Below are 20,359 nucleotides of genomic sequence, written 5' to 3'. Positions count from 1 at the left end.
GAAGCTGAAGACATTGATGAGGCATGCAGCTTAGTTTAGGCGAAGGATCGGAATGTCCTCAGTACCAACAGAAGGTGGTTCGTTTGAGGCAAGCAATGCGTTCTTAACAACAAAACCCACTCCATATTCACGTTGCTGTTTTCGTTCCCTTCAATTCGAAAGTATAGTTCTATTCGCTTAAGGAACTGCTAGATACCAGTTTAGTTTCTTGGAGAGCGGCGATGCAAATGCCAAGTCTGGTGGGCTCTCGAGTCGAGTTTTAAAACCTAATAAACGCTAATCACCTTTTTACTGATATGGCTGGAAAGTGAGCGTCATTTAAAAATTAAACAAAAGTATAAAGGATATAGAACGGCGAAAAGTAAATGTCTCGGCATTAACGTCTTTACTATCACGTGACTAACCCCTCTGACTCTGCGTCTGTATGTGTTGTTTTACAAATTAGCTGGAGCATTCTGACGCTTTTAACACTTTTTGCACGAGGTGGCATTCTTGAAAATCAGCAAGGTAATCAACTCATTAAAAACAGATAAACAACAACAACGTCAACAAGAAACTTATTTTAAGCCACAATATATACTACTGATGATGCATACTTTCACTTTTGCAAGGCGATGTTGTGAACACACTTCTTTAAACACGCGACAACTGCGCGTAAAACGTGCGACAACCGTACAGATGTATAAAATTCGTACGATTCACGCTCGTGGGCTTTATGATCGACGTGTTGCACGAATTGCGCACGTCAAACGCGTCATACGCAGATCCTTTGGAAAGGTTTGATAATCAACAAACATGCGTCAACAGTGAGGTGCCTTCCGGACGTCACGGTGCCCATGCGCAGTGCGTTTGTCTGTTCTACGGTCTGCGTCTGAGGCAGTGGGATGTGACCAAGGATTTTCACGGAGCTTACGTCGAGATTCTTGTCAAAACCGTGCGTCGGATGTACGGTTACATGGCGTATTTTCGTGCGTATAATCAAACATTTTTCACGGGTATGTTTTTTCAGAATAAAATGCCAATATATTTCTAAGTAAGTTTGTTATTGTTTTAAGGTTTAAGAATGCCACACTTTTGAAAAACTTTAAAGGAAAACTACGGAAAAACAGAGTGTCACAACTGTGGTAATCTGAACGAGAATCAAGAAGAAATAGCTCCGCCAAGTAGTCAAGCGAAAGAATTGGTATAAGGAATCAATTAAGTTTATATGCTATTCCCCATAAAACATAATTTCTTTCTGAGCGCCCGTCAGCGCTAAGAAGCTGTCGACATGATTTGTTTTTCATTGTCAGGCAATCATCGGCTGGAATTTTAACCGCCGACTTTTTATTGACTGCCTGACCCCGGGAAAATTACTCGCTGTCGCCGATAAGTTGTTTTATGTGTTACACTGCGACAGGCTCCACTTGTTGATCAAACGTTTCAGTCACTGGAGTGCAGCGTCTGATTTTTCCATTGACACAGACTCTTTTTCATTCACTGGTCCAGGTTTCATTCAACTTTTGTTCGTATCTTTGTATAATTGCTTATTCTTATTTGCTCATGTAACATCTCTTGTATTTTCATGTGGAAGTGTACAGTGTAGTGTAACCCTGATTTGCTTACTATTCGGTTTAGTATTTGAACGTCAACTAGGGTCAAGGCCATTCATCGTGAACTCTCACCCGTAAACCAAAATTAATAACAATTGTCAATATTCAGAGGGCCTGCAAAATGGGCGGTGGTAGACAAGAAAGCTATCTGGAGACATTGGCATCTCAATTCGGAGTGCCAACCGATATGGTGCGTCTGTGTTTTTATACTTTTTCATTTAAAATTGTTAACTGTTATTTGATATTTTCGTGGACAGTGGTGGATAATTGATTAATTTTATTATTTCAATATCGAAAACGCAGTTGTATTTAGTATGACACCGAAAGTTATCGTATTTTGTTTTCAAAGTTGACATGGAAACACTTATGTGTTTAGAGGTATTGGCCTTCATTCAAGTATGCCAACATTACAAAGTTTTAATTGAAAACTAATTAAGGCTCGATTGATCATTGTTGGTTCGGGTACTACTTACATGTACCCCGGGTACTCTTAAGTATTCGTACATGTACCCCGGGTACAGTAAACATACTTAAACGTAACCTGAAATTTTAATGTTAAATCTGCATTGTCATCTTAAAAATAAATAAATAAATAATTATGTTCACATTTATGTCAATTTTCTGTTAAATGGCCTCTATATTATCGGAACTTGTACTCAAAAAGCATGTTGACTCAGTTTTTTTAAAAGAGAAGTTTGTTTAAGATAAACAAAATCGGTTTACGCCAATCGGAAGAGCGTTTTACTGCATCCGATTTTGGGCGGAATAACAACTCGGGTACCGTCTAATGTCGACCTGGTACATCTAAGTATATTTCCCGTACCCGGGGCACATGTAAGTATCCTTAACCCTTAAAGCGCTGGAGCTGAATTTTAAAGGCCTTTGCAAACAGTTTGGATCCAGATGAGACGCCACAAAACGTGGCGTCTCATCAGGATCCAAACTGTTTGCTATTCTGATAGTATTCTTTGAAAAAAATCGAAGAAAATGCTAATTTTAGAAATTCTGCAGACGAAATTTTAGCAGACGACAAATTTCCCAGCATGCAAAGGGTTAAGAGTACCCAGGGTACATGTAAGTAGTACCCAAGCCGATAATGACCAATCTAGCCTTATTAAGGCTAGCATTATCATCCTGGAACAAAATTACCAAAAATTTAACAGCTTCTTTCCGTTTGGCCATTGACCATTCCATGCCATTGACAGGGTTTTTTTTCCACTTTTTGGGAAGATAGCCCATGGCTTTGGAATTAGGAATTTTATCGGTATTTTCATGAAATTGGGAAAATAAATTCATTAGCCTTTTTTTCCACAAGAAAAGTCCACTGATTAGGGAAATACTAAATTTGATATAACTCTTTACAATCATTCAAATTAAAAGAAAAAAATCATATAATACTTTGTTAGATGTAATTGAATTACAATTGAGATCAAATACACATAAGACTTCTTTCTAAAAAAAAAAAAAAAAAAATTTTTTTTTTTTTTTTTTTTTGGAAATTGGGAATTTTTTGCCACATTTTGGGAAAAAAGTGTACTTATTGGGATTGGGAACATAGCCGAATTTCGGCTATAAAATCGGGCCAAAAAAACCCTGATTGACCATTCCATTGAGTTAAGCTGCGCAAAGAAGTAGCTCTAAATTTTTTGCAAATGTGATTTATCATGATATCATGTCTACCTCAGTGCACCAACGATTGCAGTTGTATGTTTTAGTTTGGCCGTGACAGTCTTAATTGCTTCTGTAATTTTTGTCCCTGCACCATCAGAGGATCTGCCTTGAAATTTACATTAAAAAAAATTCTCAAAAAGTCTGTTGGCCAAAGTTCTATCAATTAATTTCAATGATTGAAACACCAAAACAAGAATGCGGTCATCACAACAACTTGAACAAGACTGCGGTAAAATCTGGTGTTATCTCAGGTCCCCGTGTTATGTGGTATCACGCATGACTACAACACGTATGTCAATTTTATCCCTATAATTACCTGGTATTATGACTGCATGGTAGATTTGTACATATTTGAATCATGGGACAAATTTTCTGTATTGTTCGTTGCTTTAATCAATACAAATTATATAAAATAATACATGCTAGATTTTACCCTGTGCCATTTTGGCATGTTGCAACCAACATCCATTCTTAATCCAGACCCATATTGGTCCAGCAACATCCCCTAGTTCCAGCTAAATGCCACAATTAGCTACTCGATATGTAATTAGTGTAAAGCAATAAACCTTGAAGGAAGACCCAAATCTCAGCAGGAGGGGATCGCATGTTTAAATAGCCAAGGAACCAACGACAAGATGAGGGTTACTTGATTGCCAAGGAGAATTGATTTCATTACAGGCTCACAACTGTAACAAATTTGAATTTCTGTTTAGCATCCAAGGGCTGGTAGGTTTTCATGAACAATGTGGAGAATCAATAAGTTATAAAAAGTATAAACAATGCATAAAATTAATTACATGTATATGCCAACAATGCCCATGTGTTTACATAATAGTGTATTTGTTTATTTACTCAGGTGGCTAGCATAGATCCAAAAGTCAATAAAAACTGGTACCACACACGACAGTAGCGCCACGATATTCATTAATACCGGAAATATAAATATAGTATACAATAAGGCTTATAGCTGGAGGAAGGGAACAGTTAGACTGACAAAGCCATGGGAAGTTGCTTATGGCTACAGCACTTCACAAAATTTAACACTCAGTGGAGTTGACAAGCAAAAAAACTCTCATGTAATCAAAGGCAAACGAAAAGAATAGAATAAAAAGGTTGTGGATATTGATTGGAAATTTATGCAAAGCATGTTCAAATCTTTATATACTGCAATGAGGAATTCTTAATGAGGTCTAGTGTTTATCCTTGAATTTTGTTAGCTATTTTTAAACAATACCAGTGACTTGTGCAAATGTATAGTTTCTACTGACACCCATGGATGACAAGCTAAAGGCATAGTATAGAGTTTTTATTACCAAGTTCTGTCATAGTGGTCTGTGTGGTGGTTTAAGGTATTATCATTTTCTTTCAAGATTTATCTAGTAATAATTTATCTTATTTCTAGCAAACTTTTCAACATCACAACATTAAATACCAAAATCGTTATGAAAGCAAATATTCCCTCAACGATGAAATAGAAATTGCATTTTATTGCAAAAACTATTGTTATACTGTAATATACTATAAAATACTAATATCTTTTTGTTTCAGAAATTAACTGATAACTCATTGGAGTTGGATCAAGCTGCAAGTGTCTTGTACAATTTTTTTCCAAGCAGTCTTCACAATAAATCTATTGCTTAACCCTTTGAGCGCTGGAACAGGATTTTGAAGGCCTGTGCAAACAGTTTGGATCCAGATGAGACGCCACAGAACTAGCGTCTCATCAGGATCCAAACTGTTTGCTATTCTGATAGTATTCTTTGAAAAAAAGTGAAGAAAATAATGATTTTAGAAATTCAGCAGACGACATTTTAGCAGATGACAAATTTCCCAGCATGCAAAGGGTTAAATATTGGGAAATGGATGCATGAAAACATCCATCCATGCATAGCATGCAGAGATTGCAATTGAAGCAGAATACTGCTTTTTTGTGCAAGCATTTTGGAATTATCTTCTTTAACCCTTTGCATGCTGGGAAATTTGTCATCTGCTAAAATTTCGTCTGCTAAATTTCTAAAATTAGCATTTTCTTCGATTTTTTTAAAGAATACTATCAGAATAGCAAACAGTTTGGATCCTGATGAGACACCACGTTCTGTGGCGTCTCATCTGGATCCAAACTGTTTGCACAGGCCTTCAAAATTCGGTTCCCGCACTGAAAGGGTTAAAAAATAAATTATGACACAATGTACTGATTATTATGCTGCTTAAAAATCTAAATTAAGGAACGGGTATTTGAATTATAAAAAATGTATTCAAATAATTTTTATATTTCAAATAATAGTTACATCTCTATTTTCATCTTCATGAGCAATTATCATTATCATGGAGATATTTCATATTTTCTTCTTGATTATTACAGTTAAACATTAAGGCAGCCAAATAATTTTTATATTTCAAGAAATCGTTACCATCTCTTTTATTTCATCTTCATGAGCAATTATCATTATCATGGAGATATAAATTAACATTTTCTTCTGGATTACAACAGTTAAAAATTAAGGCAGCAAAATAATTTTTATATTTCAAATAATAGTTACCATCTCTATTTTTTTATCTTCATGAGCAATTAACATCATCAAGGAGATATTTCACATTTTCTTCTTGATTATAACAGTTAAAAATTGAGGCATGATTACCTGTGTTTCCAAATTATTGTGAAGCCTGTGAAAAATTACCTAATTATACTATTTAGTTTACGCATTGGGTAACCGGTTTCTTACACTATGTATACTACTTTATGCTTAGTGTATATTCTTGCATTGGTATTGAGATGCAATCTTCTTTATGCATTTCTTTGTCATCGAACTTGTTCTTCTGTACGTGATTTTAACTACCATGTATAGATCGCCAATATTAACCTGGCATTTACCTTTAAATGTATTTATAGATTAAAGTACCTATACAATAAATATATTAGTTTTCACATTTTATTGATTCAAGTTATCTCTGAACTACATATAAATATAATCAATATACATTAATGGCATCATTTAACTTGTGCAAACATACGTGAACAATACCAAGTATTGGAAAAAATCCAAACATTTAATTTATGCTAATTGAGTTCACGAGGGCCAAGTTAATGTTGTTGAGCTATATATATTCATTCATGGTCTCTTGTTTCCTTGAATTATTCATAACATATTCTTCTGATCATATTTCCCTTAATTGCTATATGGAACAAACTGCCATTTGCTGTGAACTGTTTATACTGAAGTTTTAAAGGCTTCATTTCCAACCTTTAGATACTGATGAGCAGCAAACAGCATAAAACCTGAACAGACTGTGAGTTCTGGTTTTATGCTGGTTGCAAATAGCCATGTTCTTTTTAATTACATATCCTTCTGATCTTATTTCCCTTGCTATAAGGAACAAACTGCCGTTTGCTGTGAACTGTTTTACAATGGCCTCGTTTGCAATAACCTGAATAACATTCATTTTATTTTAAAGGTACTTATCCTAAATAATTGCATTTGTTACATCTTTTTTAATATATAGTTACCGTTGTTAAGTCATCTGGAGGAGACTGAACAATAATAAGGTTAAAAGCTACACTTGCAATCTGGTGACAATCAACTATGTAGATACATTACGAAGCATGTTAGCATTACTACAGAACATATGTTTATAGCCAATGAGTGCATAATACAACGTGCATACTGTTTACATGGAACAACTGTTTGATATATGTACACCAACATACCAGGACTAAAAACATTAATTAAAAACTTTGTCCATGCCATGCATGGACACTGGACATCATCCAATTGAAAACTGTGTCTATGCCATGAATTTTTAACCAGGTTTTCCGAAGGAAAAAACTGGTTATTAGATTGGCGAATGCGGGCAGGCTGGCGGGCGGGCGGAACAAGCTTGTCCGGGCCATAACTATGTTGTTCAGTGTCAGATTTTAAAATCATTTGGCACATTTGTTCACCATCATTGGACGGTGTGTCGCGCGAAAGAATTACTTCAATATCTCCAAGGTCTAGGTCACACTTTGAGTTCAAAGGTCAAAAATGGCCATAAATGAGCTTGTCCAGGCCATAACTATGTCATTCATTGTCAGATTTTAAAATCATATGGCACATTTGTTCACCATCATTGGACGGTGTGTCTCGCGAAAGAATTACGTCGATATCTCCAAGGTCAAGGTCACACTTTGAGTTCAAAGGTCAAAAATGGCCATGAATGAGCTTGTCCGGGCCATAACTATGTCATTCATTGTCAGATTTTAATTGTACATTTTGAGTTGCATTTGTCTCCCTTTATCAGACTTTTTTTATTGAAAACCTGGTTTTGTGACAATTTTGTCCCTTGTTATTATTTTGTGTTGCAAACCTTATTATTTAACTGAACAAAGCCATTCCAAGATTGATGTCTTATTCCAACTTCACATAATACGCTTTTTTTGTGTATTTTTCTGCATCTAAAAAAAGTGTATTAATACAAAATATACTTAAAACACACCTGAAAATGCACTTCAGATCTTAAAATGCACTGAAGCGTATTTGTTTTATGGAAATGCTTTCTCTTAAAAGTGATTTTTTCTGCATTTTCTAGTGAAGTAAATGCGCATTTAATGCCAATACAGATGCATTTAATTAAATGCACATTTAATTCACTTTTTAAGGTAGGGTTCGCTTTTTGGGCTATGCAAAGTATTCACTGGAGACAAAAGCATGTAGCATATATGGTACATGTATATGGTAGGTATGTGGTAGTATTTACACTTTGTCCATAAAGCTTAATTCTTTACATACATTACCATAGTTTATGAGCCGCTCTCTGTGAATAAGGGGTTTAATGCTTGTGCGCAAAGTGTTGTCCCATATAAGCCTGTGCAGTCCTCAAAGGCTTATCAGGGACGACACTTTCCGCATAAACTGGATATTTGCTAAAAAGATACATCCTTTAAACAAAAAGTATCATAAAATCAGAAAGTGTTGTCCCAGACTGCACAGGTTAACTGTGACAACACTTAACGCATATTCATTAAACCCCCTTTTCAAAGAGCATGTCCCATATAGAAGTATAGACTAATATCTAGTGTAATGCAGGTTATGGTGGTATCTTCAATAGCTTTGAAACACACCTTCCACGGTGACAGAGGGACAAGAGGAGACAAACTACATGTGTTTATTAACCCTTTACCACTTAGATACGTATTTAACCCTGTACCACTTAGATACGTATTTAACCTTTTACCACTTAGATACGTATTTTGACATTTGTAGTCCCTTAGAAAGTTACATTTCATTGAATACCTTTCTTAGTAGATTCAATTTTTAAAGGCTTCAATTCCAACCCTTAGATATTGATTAGCAGCAAACAGCATAAAACCTGAACAGACAGCAAGTTACTTGCAGGCTGTTTTGGTTTCATGCTGTTTGCACATAGCCATTTTCACTTTGCTTCTGAATTGGAAAGGGTTAAAAAAAGTTAGCATTTTGATTGCCAACAAATATTATATCAATTATTTACCAATTATCTTTATCATTTTTGAAATCTTCCACAAGCACTAAATCCACATTTGAGGACTGTAAAACAATAATCTCACTTGATAAAGTCTACACATTTGCATGTTTAATTCTTAAATTTTTATTTCTTAATTTAGTTAATTGTAGAGAAATTATGGAGTTTTGCTACAATGTAAAAGTTCTGCTGTATCATGATAGATGTGAATATGATTATCGTTATGTTTCTTGTTTCAGTTATTCCGATGACATTCATTTATGCAACTGCATTTGCATTTACTTCATATACTAGTATGCCACTATATGAAAATTATAATAATGGACTGTGTAGCTCATTATTCAAACATTTCTGTCAAATAATTGCCTTACAAATGTACTTAAATTGACTGATTAAGCAAATGAAACCATACATTTTGGCATGGAATTTGGATATATTTTTGAAAACAAATGGGGTGGGGCATTTATTAGGGCAGGGTGTTTATATGAGAATAAGTGGTATATGAGATAATTGTTCACAGTGACACTTCATACTAGTGTAAATATATTACTGGTCTAAAATCCTTATTGTGTTTGAGAAAACATGTATATGGTATATGATATTATTTATTCCAGTCTCACTTTATACAAGTTTATATAATTTATACTGGTTTAAATCCTTATTGTGTTTAAGAATATATGGTAAATGAAATGATTTATTCCAGTCACTTTGTATACAAGTTTTCATATTCTGGCCTTAAATCCGTGTAGGGTTTAATGTTTTCCGTCCATTCCGTCCATGAAATATATACAGCTTATCCTTGATGTGTTGAATTTTTGAGCCTTGTTCTGAGAAAACTGGGCATAATGCATGTGCGTAAAGTGTCGTCCCAGATTAGCCTGTGCAATTTGCACAGGCTAATCAGGGACGACACTTTCCACTTAAAGTAGTTTCTTTTGGTAAAAAGGGACTTCCTTTAAACGAAAAATACCAAAGCCGTAAGTGTTGTCCCTGATTGAGACTGTGCAGACTGCACAGGCTAATCTGGGACGACACTTTACGCACATGCATTATGCCCAGTTTTCTCAGAATGCGACTCATTTTATTCCATTTGGCCATTGAAATAAACGCAGCTTGTATCTTTCAGTTGATATTCTTTCTGGGGGAGGGGGTGTGCCTGCTGTGTGCAGTTCTCTACTACAACTACTGTACGGTGGAGAGGGTCGGTGCAAATGTACGCCACCTAGTGGCCCTGTTTGTCGGCATTGCTGTCGGAACATTGAGCTTTGGATGGTAAGTGGACGCGGAGGTGGGTCAACGTGCAGCCTTATTGAGATTTTTGTTTGTGTAGCATCTAGATTTACAGGATTTTGTTAAGGCAACATAAGCAAATAATTTTGATTTGAACAGAACAAAGAAAGGAAAATTTACATTGGAATTTCGGTGTCTATATTGTTATGAACTTTTTATGTCCCCCACCACTATAGTGGGGGATATATTGTTTTTGCCCTGTCTGTAGGTTTGTTGCTTTGTGTGTTTGTTTGTTTGTTTGCCACAACTTTAACATTTGCAATAACTTTTGCAATATTGAAGATAGCAACGTGATATTTGGCATGCATGTGTATCTCATGGAGCTGCACATTTTGAGTGGGGAAAGGTCAAGGTCATCCTTCAAGGTCAAAGGTCAAATATATAGCTTCAAAGCGGCGCAAAAGGGAACATAGTGTTTCTGACAAACACATATCCTGTTGGTTTTAAAATTGTTAAGAATTTGTGAATTAAAATTGTTTATATTTTACAGTTTAGAGATTAAGTGTTGATGGCTTCTATTTTAACCCTTTACCACTTAGATACGTATTTTAGATGCATTTGTAGTCCCTTAGAAAATAACATTTAATTTAAGATCTTTCTTACTTGAATTAAGTTTTTAAGGCTTCATTTCCAGCCCTTAGATACAGATGAGCAGCAAACATCATAAAACTTGAACAGACTGCAAGTTACTTGCAGGCTGTTCTGGTTTTATGCTGTTTGCACATAGCCATTTTCTGTTTGCTTCTGAGTGGGAAAGGGTTAAAATGCTTATTGAGTTTTTGTTAATGCAAAGCATGTAAGTGTTTTAACATTGACTTTTAAGTTATTTAATAACATTTAACATCTAACCTCTTTTGTATTGATATGTATGTTGTTTATGCCTCAGTCATCTACTGATGTATCATAGTGATTGGTCTGTCTGTTTGTTTCTGCCTAAACTAGATTTTTGCTAAGAAGAGACTTTCTTGAAACGAAAAATATCATAAAAGCCGAAAGTGTCGTCCCTGATTAGCCTGTGCGGACTGCACAGTATAATTAACTCTTCAACCTTCACTGTAGGCAAATTACTGTTTTGTTTAATGTAGTTGTATTATACCCTAATAAAGTTTGAAGAGGGGAACATTGCACTGGTTTCACTGCGTTGAATATTTGTTATCTGAAATCATAAAATATAAGGAGCAAACTTCCTTTTACATTTCTCAAGTGGTTAACTTAAAACTTAAATATTTCTTTACTATGAAGTGTTACACTGATTTTACATCTTACCATACATGAATTTAATAAAAATTAACATGGAGAAATCCTCATTAAACCAACCAATTTGTGTCAGTAGCACACAATGGTAAAGATATCACTTTTTGAAGTATAATTCTATAATTAAGAAATTTTGTTGCAGTACGTATTGTACCACTTGTGAGCAACCTAATGGCTTTAAAGGAATTTGGCAAATCAGAAATGTTCATATGCTATATTTATTTTTAAGATTACTGTGGTCAAAGCAAGGTTAAAAAACCTCTATAAAATATTTTTATTATACCTTAAAATGTTCTCTGGTCCAATTATGGCTTTTGAAATTGATTGAATACTCATGCTTCAATAGCTCCAAAAGTGAGATTTCCCTCCCCAGTGAATACCTGTACAACATAATATATTAATTGGATTAAACTGCTCTTTTATACTCTTTGTGTTATTGTTGTGTCAGACAATTTAAAATAGATCTACAATTGATTGAATTGCTTTCATATCATACCTGCCAAATCACTTGGACTACTGGTAGTTGTAATGGCTGCAATATGAGAATCATATCTGAAACTTTCAATATACAATCCTCAGGTGATCATCAATTAAAGGGACTTATTTGAACATTTGGGCATGTTTAGGCCCTTGAAGAAGCACATATATAGAGAATATTATGTGAGTTTTGAATAAATATCAAGTTTATCATGTGAGGCTTAGAGCCGATGTAGCATGGTCGAGCCGAGCATGATAAACTTGATCTTTATCGAAAACTCACATAATATTATATTTATCCTATTATTTCCTCCCAATTTTCCATAAATAATTATCAAATATAGCATTTTTGAAGATTTTGTTTTTCCGTAGTTGACAAAAACAGATTCTCCAATTTTTTGAAAAGCCCAAATCTGATCTAAAAATAGCGATAGACTAGTATATAGCTAAAGTTTATACAATCGTTGTTATACTATAGATTTTCCTCTGGTAATAGGATAAATTGTTCATCTATGCCTGAGTCCACGTGTGTGGGTGTGGGTGGGAATTCTGTCTGAAATAATATCAGCTCTGTAACTTTTTCATTCCTAGAAGGAATTTAGTGACACTTCATATTATATATTTCCCTGACTACCAGACCATGTGTCCCAAAAAACTTCCATGCTCGAGGAAAAAGTTCAAGGGCATAGTTCAAGGTCACTCATTCATGTTTCTGATTTGTAACATCAACATACCTTAAAGGATTTTAACATATCTTAGGATTATTATCCTCCCCAACTAGACCATGTGTCTTTCAACTAGACCATGTGTCTCTAGTTCATACAATGCTATTTGGTGAAAAGTCGCAGTTCAATTTTTAAAGTCATAAGTATACAGTTCTGCTTTTAACTTTTAAAGTTAACTTTTGTACTCTTGATTCTCCTATTTTTTTTATTTTTTTTATGCGGATGCCCCCCCCCCCCCACACACACACACTACCTGGCAATATCATCAGTCATGCAAACAAAACATGGAACATGTACATATAAAAGAAAAACATAGCATTTGTGTCAACTGCAAATGAAATTCACCCAAAGCTAAATGTAGCTATGTAGATTGAACAAATTAATTACATGAAAAATTGTATTCTCTTAAACTTTTTTAGGGTCAATTTTCGGTTCTGCTTAGTTTGATCAAATTATGGCCCTCAGGGGTCAAAACTGGCCATGCCCTAGCCTGGATGACATAGTTTATATTGACTCTAAATCATATATACCTGTACAGATATACTCCCAAACCACACAATCAGGGATTTGATATTTCTTTTACTAAGCGTAATCAAATCATTCCCATTCTGTCCAACCTGGCTGAGCCCAAGGGGTCAATAGCATTATGTAGACTGATAAATAACTAACAATGTTGCCTGTAATTAAACAGACAGACAACAGAGCTTTGATATTTATCATCTAGTGGTCTTCCACAAAGTTTGTTCAAATCACGCCCCTCATGTCAAAACTGGCCACGCCAAAGTGCTTACATGATTTATGAACCCTTATGACTTAAACAATAGTCCGCTTGAAAAGAGAGAATATGAATTGCTTAAATAATGTCTATGTGTACGGGGAATACCATTGTTATACCCCTTTAAGCTACTGTAATGCGTCAGTTCACAGAAAATTTGAACAGATTAATGAAAAATAAAAAGTTCTTTGGTCCAACAAGTTGTATGATGTTTTAACCCAATTATGCCTAGCATCTAGAAAAAAGGCCTTGGCAAACAGCATAGACCCAGATGAGACGCCGCATGATGCGGCGACTCATCAGGGTCTGCGTTGTTTGCTTAAAGGAATTTCTGTAAGAAATATTCTAAATATAGAAATAAATATACTAGACATCCCTAATTTTGGAAATAAATTGATCCAATTTAGAAGGATGGGAGAGTCCACTAGGCATAAATGGGTTAAAATTGATCAATACTTTTCCCAAGATTTTGAATAGCTCAGCAAATGAGATTCATGCCTAAAGAAAATTCCTTTGTGTAAAATAGACATGTTCAAATAGCTTCTAATTTCTTGTTGATGTTATTAATTTTATCCTTAATAATTCAAGAAAAGAAATATTATGTACAGTTATTATAACTTATAATTTACTAATGACCTTTGCTCAAGGAATGACTTGGGCCACATTGGGCCAATATGGCTTTTCTGTCCAGCTACTTTTTGTTACATACCAACATGCATTTATGTGATGAATTTCTACTGCAGGTTAAGCTCACGTGAATTACTTACATTTTCAGAAAGAAGAAAAACTTAACAGTAGTTTGGAAAAAATATGCGATTTTATATTCACATAAATTAGTGATGTAACACTGGAAGACTGAAAACAGGGTTTTTTACAAAAGTATTGTACTTTTCCGCTTTAAATACTTACTGTATGCTTGGTACAAACCTTCTCTTGTTGTAAAAAAAACCCTAGACAACAAATATTTATTTATTATCACAAAATTAAGGGGTATACTGTACTTTAAACTTTGGTGATGTCACTTGACAATAAACTATTTAAAAAAACACCTAGTATTTCCAACATTTGATTTATTAATTATTGTGCTATTTGCACAGTTGGTGCTGGCGAAATGGACACCGGCATTTCTGGCTTGCACACTTCTGGTGCAAGAATTGTTCCTTGCATTTTCATGTGCTCGCCTTAAATGCTGCTCAGAATCAAGATCTCGTGTGGGTCAGGGGTTCTTAGGTCAAATGGCCTATGTGCTCTTTAATTTGTGACATTTATTGCTTCACTTATTTATGAGTTATTTTCCCTTGAACTTAGCCACACAACCGTTATATAAAATGTGAAGTTGTTGAGCAAACTACTTCCTCATTCCACTAACCATACACTTGAAACTTGAAGTATGTCATAACCATGAAGTGTAAATGTGAAAGGCACAATTAACATGTGATTCAATAAACCACTTTTTTTATAGTAATGAGCCTATGACCTTTGCCATGGCCATGGCTGCCAATGAAAAGTTCATTTGTGGTGCTTAATAATTCCACTTTTACTCATTAAATTTAAACAATTAATATTTGATCACCATAAAGTGTAGCAGTGCACAACAAGTTTTTATCACCAATTATCCACACATAGTTTTTTGCCCTTGAAAGTATCTGACAATGTTTTGGTAGGTATGATGAGTGATACACGCATAGGTCTTTGCCCTTGAATGTATCTGACAATGTTTTGCGTGGTATGAGTGATCCTCACATAGTTCTTTGCCCTTGAATGTATCTGACAATGTTTTGCGAGGCATGAGTGATCCTCGCATAGTTCTTTACCCTTGAATGTATCTGACAATTTTTTGTGAGGTTTGAGTGATCCTCACATAGTTCTTTGCCTTTGAATGTATCTGACAATGTTTTGCGAGATATGGGTGTGATGCACACATAGTTCTTTGCCCTTGAACGTATCTGACAATGTTTTGCGTGGTATGAGGAGTGATCCACACATTGTTCTTTGCCCTAGAATGTATCTGACAATGTTTTACGTGGTATTAGGAGTGATCCACACACAGTTCTTTGCCCTTGAATGTATCTGACAATGTTTTGCGTGGTATGAGGAGTGATCCACACATTGTTCTTTGCCCTTGAATGTATCTGACAATGTTTTGCTAGGTATGAGTGATCCAAACACAGTTCTTTGCCCTTGAATGTATCTGACAATGTTTTATGTGGTATGAGGAGTGATCCACACACAGTTCTTTGCCCTTGCATGTATCTGACAATGTTTTGCGAGGTATGAGTCATATCTGTGATAAAACTCTTGTTCAGTCTTGTTGCCATTATATGATGGGCATTCTGGGAATACATGGCTTAATGCATGTGCATAATGTGTCATCCCAGATTAGCCTGTGCAGTGAACATATGCTTATCTTGGATGACACTTTACGCTTTTATGGATTTTTGTTTCGTTTAAAGGTCTAAGGAAAATTGAGTCCAGGCAGAAAGTGTGGTTCCTGATTAGCCTGTGTGGACTGCACAGGCTAGTCTAGGCTGACACTTTACACATGTGTGCATTAAGCCCAGTGATCCCAGAATGTGGCACATATTGTCTTCTATATTTCAGGCAGTTTTTCCACATGTATGCCCAGGCGTTTTCCTGTTACCTTGCCATGAGGATCCTACCCAGCTCAGTAATGCACCTGTAGGTATAGCACTATTGTGTTCCTAGCTCTGTAATGCACCTGTAGGTATAGCACTACTGTGTTCCTAGCTCTGTAATGCACCTGTAGGTATAGCACTATTGTGTTCCTAGCTCAGTAATGCACCTGTAGGTATAGCACTATTGTGTTCCTAGCTCTGTAATGCGTATAGCACTATTGTGATCCTAGCTCTGTAATGCATCTGTAGGTATAGCACTATTGTATCCCTAGCTCTGTAATGCACCTGTAGGTATAGCACTATTGTGTTCCTAGCTCAGTCATGCACCTGTAGGTATAGCACTATTGTGTTCCTAGCCCAGTAATGTTCCTGTAGGTATAGCACTATTGTGTTCCTAGCTCTGTAATGCACCTGTAGGTATAGCACTATTGTGTTCCTAGCTCTGTAATGCACCTGTAGGTATAGCACTATTGTGTTCCTAGCTCTGTAATGCACCTGTAGGTATAGCACTATTGTGTTTCTAGCTCTGTAATGCACCTGAAGGTATAGCACTATTGTGTTCCTAGCTCTGTAATGCACCTGTAGGTATAGCACTATTGTGTTCCTAGCCCAGTAATGTACCTGTAGGTATAGCACTATTGTGTTCCTAGCTCTGTAATGCACCTGTAGGTATAGCACTATTGTTTCCACAAAGATTAAAATTATGAAACTTTAGAAAAATTATCAGGAAAATAATCATTGTAACCACCAGCTTGTATAATGTTACTGGTGCCATGCTAAAATAGCTATAATGCCATATTCAGCCAGCATAGCCCCATACCAGCCTTCACATAAGCTCAGTCTGGTCAGGGGCTACCATTAAGGTCAGGGGCTACCCTATAAAGTCATGCAAGGTTATGTAGTCTCATTTTGCATAAGGCATATGGCATTAGACCTATTGTCATGTGATGCAAGTTATACAATACTGGAGAAAACATACAACATAACACTTCATAGAATAATAAAATGCTTAAAGCTGGAGGCTTACCATGGACTAAAATACATGTCTTAGGTATTTCTTACCTTAAATAGTTCTCGTTCAGCTCTGAATGGAACAGTTTCTTCAGATTTCAAAGCAAATAAAATGATCCCCGTTATTGAAATTTACCCTAACAAAGTACAGGGTAGGCATGCTGCTTTCACTATGGATATCCAGTGATTTTTTTTTTTACACCATTTTGGGGATAGGTTTGGTCGCTTACGATGGGGGGAAAATCGTGTTGTTCTGACTTAAATTGGGAAATAAGTGTTTTGTTTGTTTCCTAACAAATACTTTAAATTGAGAAGAAAAGTGATTTCAATATTTAATTGACAATGGTTCAACTTATAGAACTTGATGGGAGATGACTTTTTATCTTCTAGGAAACCTTCAATTGGGAATTTTTAGGTCCCATTTGGAAAAAAAATAAACTTCTTTCCATTGGGAATGGGTCACCCTACTGAACCAAAATTTGAACAAAAAAAAAGCACTGATATCTGTTTGTCCCTCTTTCCCTAAACACACAATCCTCCAATAAATAACTATGAATTACTCTTATACTTTTGAATTCACAACATCCATACTTTCATGCATGATGTGAAGATTTGCCAAGATGTGCAATCTGATTAGCCTACGTTTAAAATTGTTAACCCTTTGCATGCTGGGAAATCTGTTGTCTTCTAAAATGTCGTCTGCTGAATTTCTAAAATTAGCATTTTCTTTGATTTTTCCAAATAATACTATCAGAATAGCAAACAGTTTGGATCCTAATGAGATGCCACGTTCTGTGGCATCTCATCTGGATCCAACTGTTTGCAAAGGCCTTCACAATTTTGTTCCAGCACTGAAAGAGTTATTGTTATGTCTCTTTTTCCAAATTATAAATTCTGTAAAATGATTACAACATGTAGCTTCCAGAGGTGTTAATTGTATTGTAAAAAGGTTAAGTTTTAATGCTGGACAATTTAACATTAGTGTGTATTTTTTGACAAATTTGGGGTTGAAATTGGGTCCCACTCCCAGACTAAAAAAGAATTTTATTTTTCACAAATGACTGCCTTGAATTCCAAATTTAAGGTTTCCAGATTTTTGTTCTTCAACATTGAGTTCATTTTAATATCACCTCTATAAGTAGAATCTAAGTAAATATAACATTGAAACATTTTTAATTCTCAATGTTAAAGTATGTGTACGCAAAAAAAAACACTAATGCCAATATCCCAGTTTTAGTCAAAGCTATGTAACTTTTCTGAGAACGAAAGTCCAAAAATGCCAAACAAATTTTTCTGTTAAATGCTGAAATTTTTTCTCTTTTCATACACTCAAATTGACTTGTATATTTGACAGGGGTGTGTTTACACTAGCCATGCTCTACCTAGTGTCTCTACACCTCTACCGGGCTTATGTGATACCTGAGGATATCCTCTACAGTATTGACGTCTCAGGGTAGGTAACCCAGTTGTCAGGATATCATCTACAGTATTAACGTCTCAAGGTAGGTTAACCTGTTGTCAGGATATTCTCTACAGTATTGACATCACAAGGTAGGTAACCCAGTTGTCAGTAGATCCTCTACAGTATTGACATCTCAGGGCAGGTAATCCAGTTGTCAGGATATCCTCTACAGTATTGACCTCTCAGGGTAGGTAACCCAGTTGTCAGGATAACCTCTACAGTATTGACGTCTTAAAGCAGGTAACCCAGTTGTAAGGATATGCTCTACAGTATTGACGTCTCAGGGTAGGTAACCCAGTTGTCAGGATACCCTCTAGAGTGTTGACATCTCAGGGTAGGTAACCCAGATGTCAGGATATCCTCTACAGTATTGACGTCTCAGGGTAGGTAACCCAGTTGTCAGGATATCTTCTACAGTATTGACATCGCAGGGTAGGTAACCCAGTTGTCAGGATGTCCTCTACAGTATTGACGTCTCAGGGTAGGTAACCCAGCTGGTCGGATATCCTCTACAGTATTGACGTCTCAGGGTAGGTAACCCAGTTGTCAAGATATCCTATACAGTATTGACGCATCAGGGTAGGTAACCCAGTTGTCAGAATGTCTTCTACAGTATTGATGTCTCAAGGTAGGTAACCCAGTTGTCAAGATTCTTCTACAATATTGACATCTCAGGGTAAGTAACCCAGTTGTCAGTATATCCTCTGCAGTATTGACATCTCAGGATAGGTAACCCAGTGGTCAAGATATCCACTACAGTATTGATGTCTCAGGGTAAGTTACCCAGTTGTCAAGATATCCTCTACAGTATTGACATCTCAGAGTAGGTAACCCAGTTGTCAGGATATCCTCTAGAGTATTGACATCTCAAGGTGGGTAACCCAGTTGTCAGTATATCCTCTACAGTATTGACGTCTCAGGGTAGGTAACCCAGTTGTCAAGATATCCTCTACAGTATTGATGTCTCAGGGTAGGTGTCCCAGTTGTCAGTATATCCTCTATAGTATTGATGTCTCAGGGTAGGTAACCCAGTTGTCAGGATATCCTCTGCAATATTGACATCTCTGACAGGGTAGGTAACCCAGCTGTTCAGATAGCCTCTACAGTATTGACGTCTCAGGGTAGGTAATCCAGTTGTCAGGATATCCTCTACAGTATTGACGTCTCAGGGTAGGTAACCCAGTTGTCGGGATATCCTCTACAGTATTGACATCTCAGGGTAGGTAACCCAGTTGTCAGGATATCCTCTACAGAATTGACATCTCAGGGTAGGTAATCAGCTGCTCTGATATCCTCTACAGTATTGACATCTCAGGGCAGGTAACCCAGTTGTCAGGATATCCTCTACAGTATTGATGTCTCAGGGTAGGTAACCCAGTTGTCAGGATATCCTCTACAGTATTGATGTCTCAGGGCAGGTAACCCAGTTGTCAGGATATCCTCTACAGTATTGAGGTCTCAGGGTAGGTAACCCAGTTGTCAGAATATCCTCTACAGTATTGATGTCTCAGGGCAGGTAACCCGGTTGTCAGTTATCCTCGACAGTATTGACGTCTCAGGGTATCTTCTACAATAGTGATGTCTCAGGGTAGGTAACCCAGTTGTCAGGATATCCTCTACAGTATTGACATCTCAGGGTAGGTAACCCAGTTATCAGTATATCATCTATGGTATTGATGTCTCAAGGTAGGTAACCCAGTTGTCAGGATATCCTCTACAGTATTGACCTCTCAGGGTTGGTAACTCAGTTGTCAGGATATGCTCTACAGTATTGACATCTCAGGGTAGGTAACCCAGTTGTCAGGATATCCTCTAGAGTATTGACATCTCAGAGTAAGTAACCCAGTTGTCAGGATATCCTCGACAGTATTGACGTCTCAGGGTAAGTAACCCAGTTGTCAGTATATCCTACATCTCAGGGTAGGTAACCCAGTTGTCAGGATATCCTCTACAGTATTGACATCTCAGGGTAGGTAACCCAGTTGTCA

At 36.2% G+C, this 20,359-nt stretch overlaps 1 protein-coding gene across 2 annotated transcripts in view; it reads left to right on the top strand.

Moving 5' to 3' along the window:
- The first annotated feature begins 1,646 nt into the window (after positions 1–1,646).
- LOC127857748 (lysophospholipid acyltransferase 1-like) overlaps positions 1,647–20,359 on the top strand; it is a 35,694-nt gene continuing 16,981 nt past the window's right edge. Inside the window, exons 1-4 of one of the 2 annotated variants that reach the window (XM_052394404.1) lie at positions 1,647–1,782; positions 9,868–10,013; positions 15,864–15,941; positions 18,264–18,362. In XM_052394404.1, the coding sequence (XP_052250364.1) occupies positions 1,714–1,782; positions 9,868–10,013; positions 15,864–15,941; positions 18,264–18,362 (392 nt within the window). In that variant the 5' untranslated portion in view covers positions 1,647–1,713. Of the gene's footprint in view, positions 1,783–9,867; positions 10,014–15,863; positions 15,942–16,056; positions 16,068–18,263; positions 18,363–20,359 lie in introns of those variants that run through there. The other variant, XM_052394405.1, reaches the window with a different exon arrangement.

This window comes from Dreissena polymorpha, chromosome 14 (assembly GCF_020536995.1).
Source record: "Dreissena polymorpha isolate Duluth1 chromosome 14, UMN_Dpol_1.0, whole genome shotgun sequence".
In the NCBI taxonomy this organism is placed as follows: Eukaryota; Metazoa; Mollusca; class Bivalvia; order Myida; family Dreissenidae; genus Dreissena; species Dreissena polymorpha.
Note: the sequence above shows the minus strand (reverse complement) of the source record. Positions and strands in the feature narration are given on the sequence as shown.